The sequence below is a fragment of the Malus sylvestris genome, chromosome 13 (genome assembly GCF_916048215.2).
Source record: "Malus sylvestris chromosome 13, drMalSylv7.2, whole genome shotgun sequence".
NCBI lineage: Eukaryota > Viridiplantae > Streptophyta > Magnoliopsida > Rosales > Rosaceae > Malus > Malus sylvestris.
Genome location: NC_062272.1, coordinates 26326162 through 26333509, shown reverse-complemented (window position 1 = coordinate 26333509; position 7348 = coordinate 26326162). Strand labels below are relative to the sequence as shown.

Sequence of the window (7348 nt, the reverse complement as noted above, 5' to 3'; positions counted from 1 at the left end):
CCTTATCTTCCCAACCTGTGTTGTGATACCTAATCTTTGTTTAATTACTTTTCTCATTCATTCATGTGGAGTTTTCTTTGTCCTGCAGCTTGGATTTTGGGTGGTTGGTCAACTTGGTCTCGTCCTTCACTCACCACGCGCTAGCCTTTATATATTAAACACTTGGGGGCAGGTGGCCGCAGCCTCCGGAGGAGAGGTGGCATTTGGCTTCTCAGACAGCTTACAGAGAGAGAGAGAGAGAGAGAGAGAGAGAGAGAGAGAGAGAGAGAGTACCCAATAACCAACATTGAAAGATATAAGATTGTATTGGATAGTTTATTATAGGGGTGTTTCTTTTTATTACACACTTCTTAATTTTTTTCTTTTAATCTTTTTCAATTTATCTGATGTGGTAGTTAAAAATTAAAAGAGTGAGTAAGAAGTAAAAATGAGGATGTGGATGTCATACTCTTTATTATATTGTTGCAAAAAAGTGCGATGAACATTATTTAATTTGAATCAACTTAGAATATCCCGCTTATAAATAAAGATGAATATATTGTTAGATAGTTCTTATATTGTAATCAAACTGTAAATTTGGATCACAAATCAGACAAAGCAACTGAACCGATAACATAGACATCTTAAAACTTTTGAGACTTGCCACACAATCTAAAAAGAAAGCACTTTTACTCATGTTAAGATAGAACCTTCATGTTAAAAATGGTTAGAAAGTTAGTAATGTGGTTTAATTTTATGTTAGTTTACTCTAAAAAAATGCTATACTTAGTACACCCCTATTTGTATTTGTAAATTTTATCTTTATTCTGTTGTATAAATTGCGATGAGAATATGTAATGAGTATGCACTCTACTCTAAATTTTTAGGTATTTTCATATTTCTACTAGTGAATTGTTGAAAGTTACTTTACTATTTGTTATTACTTTTCTGTTCATTTTAAAACTAAGTCTTTGTATTTATATCACTTGTAATTCAATAAATTTAATATCACTAAATCCAAAACATAGTCTTTCTATTTAATAATTATCTTGGCAGTGTGTAGTATACATTTTTTACTTTTATATCTTTTCCTTTTTGATTTGTTAACAAAAATTTAACAATCGGAGGAAGATAGATTGAATATTACAATATGAACCAGAAGCAAATAGAAGAGATCGACGGAATGGACCCTCAACAGCACCAGGAGGAGGAAAGGATCTTGATGATATATAATTTAAGAGGTAATAAGTTGAGTGAGAATGCATGCAGCACAGCACAGCACAGCAGCAGCAGCAGCAGCAGCAGCAGATGGAAGAGCAGCCAGCACAGCAGGCTCTCTGGGACGACTGGAGTACGTAACGTAGTCTCTCCAGGTACCACATACCGGCCCTATAAAATTACTTGTCACCACCTCCATACCATAAAGATATTAATTAATATTCACAATCCGATTTTTCATTTCATGCATGCAGGACGACACGTACGCATCACATTTATAAACAAACATATTCGCAATGCACACGTGTCGTTGAGATGACAAGCAAGCATGTGAATCCCATTACCTAATCTATCCTGTCGCAGATCAAGCCACCCACACCTCCACCGTCTCTCTCTCTCTCATCTCTATAAATTCTTTGAATGCTAATAATATCACGTATGAAGCGATATGCCAAAGTATAGCTGATTAATCTCCACTCTATTTGTTACTTATTTACGTCCCTTATCTATCGTTCCAAAAAATAAGCTATTGCTTTGATGGTAAAACCATATAGGTCTTTCGAACAACACATTTACACTAATCACATAATTAAGAGAAATGCAAGCAATTTTTGCATTTAGTCATCCTCACTTTAACATATTAATATAACGTATTGTTTTTACATAATATATATATATATATATATATATATATATATATATATATATATATATAACGACCTTTAGACACCAGTTGTAGCTGGTTTGTGTTCCCTTCGAGTTTCATACCTGCCAAACAGGTTTCATGTAAATTAACTGGGTATGCACAACAATGGAGAAGTTTAGAAAATGATCTCCAACAGCGTGTTTAAAATTTGCTACTTAACTTTGATAGACTTATATCGCAATTTGAAAAGTAAAATTTTTTAATTGAAGAGTTCGCATTCCAACAATCTACTTGAATTTGATTATTTTTATTCTTCTTTATTCATTATCTATATTTATAATTTTGTCTTCTCTCTTTGTATGGATATTAAAATTAAGTCTTCTTCAATCCCAAATATTAATTACTAGAGCCTAATTGTCCAAGGCTTCAATATGCAAAGTAAAGGTGATCGCTATAGATTCCCTAACTCATCTCTGATTATTACAAATTCATCTACTACATCGCCATTGCGATGGAGGCTACAATAAAGACTGGAATAATAAATTGATATCCAACAATTCATCGATAAGATTTGAAGAGAAGACTTCACTTAATCCTATAGAACCAAGTTGTGATCATTTCAACTAATAAAAAGAATAAAGGAAGGATATGAGGGGCTGCAATATGTGTGCTTTAAGCCTTTAATTAACCAAAATCTTCCCAAACTATAGCAAAGTGGTCGACAAGTGACCAACTTAAGGTCACCTAGAATTAAATTGAAGGTATAGTGATTATGTAGTAGTCTAGGAGAAGAGAGATTGAAGCTATAACGTGGCAGATGATTTCTACGCTCTTATAACAATTGTGACGGGTCATTGAAAGGTGTCATAACTCAATTATTGTTAAGTGGTAACAAATGAGAGAATCATTTTTATGAAAGGAAAAAAAGGAAACGAAACGCGGCAATGGAAGAGAGGAATTGAAAGGATTTTGATCACCAAGTCCAAAGGAAAAGTCCTACACACCATCCTACTTATGGGTCACGGTGTCCCCTCGCTCTCCTTCTTGCTTCCCTATGTTCATACACACAACATCACCCTATTTCTCTCTCTCTCTCTCTCAAACAATCAAAAAATAGAATAAAGTAATGCTTTCTTCGGTCAAGACCTAAGGAGAAGAGAGATAAATAGCCACCGCTCAGTCATCCCATCAAAAGCTTCCACTTTGCTTTCTTGCTCCCTCTCTCACCACTTGTTCAAATATTTTATCTTCTTATTAACTCATTAAAATGAATCTCGGTCCTCGTGCAACCCTTAATAGCACTCTCTTTCCTCTTTCTATTCATTCATCTGAGTGATCTCACCTCTTCATATCTTTCTTCTTCTTCTACGACTACTAAAGAATTCTAGTTCTACCACTGCTAGTTTCTGCCCTGTATCACCTCCTCAATATCTGTGTTCTTTTACCTTAACTTTGATTGACACACTTTCACATTCACTTGGGTATTTTGCTTGTTCTATATCACATATCTCTATCTATCTATCCATCATCAAAATCGATATTGAAAAACACAAAAAACATGGATTCTTCTCCTCAGAACTGGCTCCTCGGCTTCTCTCTTTCCAACCACTCTCATCATCATCACCCTTCTCCCGATCTCTCCCTCTTCGAGGCCTTCACCTCCAATTCACCCACCCACTCTGCAGGTCCCAAACTCTCTCTCTCTCTCTCTCTCTCTCTCTCTCTCTCTCTCTCTCTCTCTCTTATTCTATTTTTTTTTTCTAACACATATCAATCTTTATTTTTGTCTTGCAGCTACCGTCGCCGGTCATCATCATCAAGGTGCAAGTCCAACTTCAGCAACCGACCTCTCCATCTTCAGTTCCGGAATTAACGGACCAAAGCTCGAGGATTTTCTCGGAGGTTGCACCCCCGCAGCCAACACCGTCACCCCGACCTCACTCCCTCAGTTTGCTACTGCCGATCATCATCATCAAATCACTCCTCTCGCTTTGTCCCAAAACGAGATTTACGACTCCGAACTCAAAACCATAGCCGCTAGTTTCCTCCGTGGTTTCTCCACCACCGCTACCACCACCACCACCGCTGCTACTTTACAAACGACCAAACTACAGAACCACCACCCTCTAGCCTCTTCCGATCCCACCCCCAAAAAACCCGCCGATACCTTCGGCCAACGCACATCCATTTACCGCGGAGTCACACGGTAATGCTCTTAACTACTAGAGCTACAACTTGCAAGTTCATATCTTTTATGAGTTGTTTTAGTATTTTATTTTAAGAGAATTTTTGCTTATTATTACTAATTTTTGTTTGTTTGGGGGTTGAATATTTAGGCATAGGTGGACCGGAAGATATGAAGCGCATCTGTGGGATAACAGTTGCAGAAGAGAAGGACAAAGTAGGAAGGGCAGACAAGGTAATTTTCATTATTTTACTACTAATCTCCCCTAGGGTTTTAAGGTTCTTTGTGGCCCTCTTTGATTCTAACGTGCGCCTGAGGTGTACAATATACGATACAATATAAATGGGTCCACTGGATCTTTTGGGTCTAGCTCTGTGAAAGGTGCTGATCATCCATTAATGGATCCTCTAGCGCATGTTAGATTTGAAGTGGCTACATTTGCTATGGTGAGCATCGTGTTTTTAGTTTCATGAGTGGGCAAAGATTCTGATGTGGGTTGTTTGCTTTGCGGCATGTACACGACTTAAATGAATCATCATCATCGACCTCATTTCTGCAGTTTATTTGGGTGAGTAATTTCACTTTTTACTGTCTCTTTTCTGTAAGAACTATTTACCGCCATGATAATGAATATCATTATAATCAAGTACATGTGAATGCATATGATCATCAAATTTTAAGATCCACTATAGATTTGGTTAGTGTAGCACAAATATTCTTTGCATGAATGCATCAAATCGTGGGTCAGATTCTATTTAGATTCTCATTGTTGAAAATGTAATTAAATAAATATTTATTTTCATTGTTTAAATTTTGTTAATATTTGTAGGTGGATATGATAAAGAAGAAAAGGCAGCAAGAGCCTACGATCTGGCAGCTCTCAAGTACTGGGGTCCGACCACCACTACAAACTTTCCGGTGAGCTCAGCTGCATGCAATAACTATTTATCTACATTGTACTTCACTTATTTTATTTGAAATGCTTTGATCTAACTTTATGATCAAATTTGAAGGTTATTAACTACGAGAAAGAATTGTCGGAGATGAAGAACATGACTAGGCAAGAATTTGTTGCTTCTCTTCGGAGGTACTTGATAATTATAACATTTCTTTGGTTTTTTTATTCGATGTATATTTATATGTTTTTTGTTTATATTTATTTGTTTTTTAGGATAGTTTATTTGGTGTTAGTTTTATGAAAGATTTGGTGGTTTATGTATTTTGGCTTTTCTACGTTGTAGGAAAAGTAGTGGATTTTCTAGAGGAGCTTCTATTTACAGAGGGGTCACAAGGTTTGTGGTTCCCAAATAGTTTATTGTTTATTTTATAGTCGATTTTAAATTAGGACCTAATTGAACTAAGTAATATTTTCTTTTCCTAATATAAAACCCAATTATTTATTTCAGGCATCATCAACATGGTAGATGGCAGGCAAGAATAGGAAGGGTTGCAGGCAACAAAGATCTCTACCTTGGCACTTTCAGTGAGTCTCTTAACCCTTTTTAGAGGATTTAAAACTGTAGTCGACTGTTTCTAATTAATAAGGACTTTAATCAAACAGGCACCCAAGAAGAAGCTGCTGAGGCCTATGACATTGCGGCAATCAAGTTCCGAGGCCTAAATGCTGTGACCAACTTCGACATGAGCCGCTACGATGTGAAGAGCATTGCCAGCAGCAACCTTCCCATAGGAGGAATGTCCGGAAAATCCAAAAACTCATCAGACTCCGACAGTAAGAGCATCGAAGGTAACCGTTCAGCGGATGATCGAGATCTCTCCTCTGCATCCTCCGTGACCTTTGCATCTCAACAACCTAGTTCCTCCACACTAAGCTTTGCAATCCCCCTCAAACAAGACCCATCATCAGATTACTGGTCCAACATTTTCGGATATAACCCTTCTCAAAACAATACCAAGAACCCTACTACTGTTTCAGTTGCACCATCATCATCATTGTTCCAGTCACGTGCCATGGGGTCTTATGGTAACAATTCCTCACCAATACCATTCAACATGGACTTCTCTTCAACTTTTAGCACTTCTGCTTCTGAAACCAACAATGGGTACTTTGGTAACTTCAATATAGATGGTCAGCAACACCAAGAACAGTTGCAACACCACCAACATGAACAAAGTACTATTACTGGTACTGGTTCAATCCCATTTGCTACACCCATTGCTTCAAATAGCAACAATGGTTATGAAACTTCTTCTGGTTATGGAAGTTGGATTGCGCCAAGTATTCACACATTTCAGACTCATGCAAAGACCAATCTCTTTCAGACACCAATTTTTGGGATGGAATAATTTGGCTGATATGTGTTAGGGGTGAATGTGAGGGTGAGAGATTTATATGGCATGAGTACATCACAATTTGTTTTCGCTACCATGAAATGGAATTGGAGGACAAATGAAAGAGGACAATGTTTGGGGTTTGCATGCACATGGGAGTCAACAGCTTTAGTTGAATAGAGATGTGAGGTGGACTGGCAGTCATAGATCATAATCCACACAGGCTGACACTGTGTACTAACTCAACTTCTTGTGCCAAGATGGTGCTTCCTTTTTGTTTTTGTTTTTTTATCCTTTATCTCTTTTTGGTTCTTTTAGCTTTTTCTTTTTCTCTCTCTTTCGACTGACATGATTTTATATGGGTATAAAAGAAAAAGAAATCCTTTTGTAATCTGTTCTTGTCCTTGTTTTTCTTTTTTTTTTTTTTTTTTGGGAAACCTGTTCTTGTCCTTGTTAGTATCAAATTATCCATGTGAAAAATGGAAGAAGAACAGATCTGTTTTTTGTAAAAGATCTTTATATGCTTACAAGGAGAAGCAGCTTTTACATCAAGATCGATCATAATTATGTACATGTCATGCTTGGCTATACCAAGTTAGATAATACAATACATGACTGTTTAGGCAACACAAATGCAAATACAATTCAAAAACTGTTTGGGTAACGCATCGGAATTGTATTTGTAGTAGTTGGTGTCTTTGACGCCGGACCATATTAATTAAAAAAGGTTAAAGATTTTGGAAACGTGGGTTTAACATAATAATATGTTCATTGGGTCCACTAAATACTACAAAAGGTTGAAACTCTTTTGCCATGCTTAGAAATATCCTATGGAAGTAGGAAAGAAAAACATTGTATTCTTTATTTTTGGCGTATGCATATTCTCAGGTCGAGAGCATGGCCAAACCTAGGACTAGGAGTCGGCTTCTGTAAAGCCAAAACAGTGAAGTGAACTGTAAAGTATGTATTTATGCTTGTTGGTTGGTTGGTGCTCTTATCATGCTATACTTATATTGACACTCAAACGA

The 7348-nt window shown here is 36.8% G+C and overlaps 1 protein-coding gene and 1 long non-coding RNA gene across 3 annotated transcripts; one reads left to right on the top strand and one right to left on the bottom strand.

Annotated features, from left to right (window-relative positions):
• Positions 1–3042: 3042 nt before the first annotated feature.
• LOC126596923 (AP2-like ethylene-responsive transcription factor AIL5) lies at positions 3043–6711 on the top strand. Of its 2 annotated transcripts, XM_050263623.1 has the most exons (9): positions 3043–3528; positions 3638–4049; positions 4180–4262; positions 4588–4596; positions 4858–4946; positions 5042–5115; positions 5270–5320; positions 5435–5511; positions 5590–6711. In XM_050263623.1, exons 1-9 carry the CDS (start codon positions 3402–3404, stop codon positions 6333–6335), a joined length of 1668 nt encoding a protein of 555 aa, XP_050119580.1. In that variant the 5' UTR covers positions 3043–3401; the 3' UTR covers positions 6336–6711. The 2 variants fall into 2 exon arrangements, with proteins under 2 accessions (XP_050119580.1, XP_050119581.1); XM_050263624.1 differs by lacking the exon at positions 4588–4596.
• On the bottom strand, positions 6592–6906 carry LOC126596925 (uncharacterized). Its single transcript, XR_007614069.1, has 2 exons — positions 6759–6906; positions 6592–6712 (listed from the first exon to the last, which is right to left on the bottom strand). It is a non-coding gene; the product is annotated as an uncharacterized LOC126596925 (long non-coding RNA).
• Positions 6907–7348: the final 442 nt, after the last annotated feature.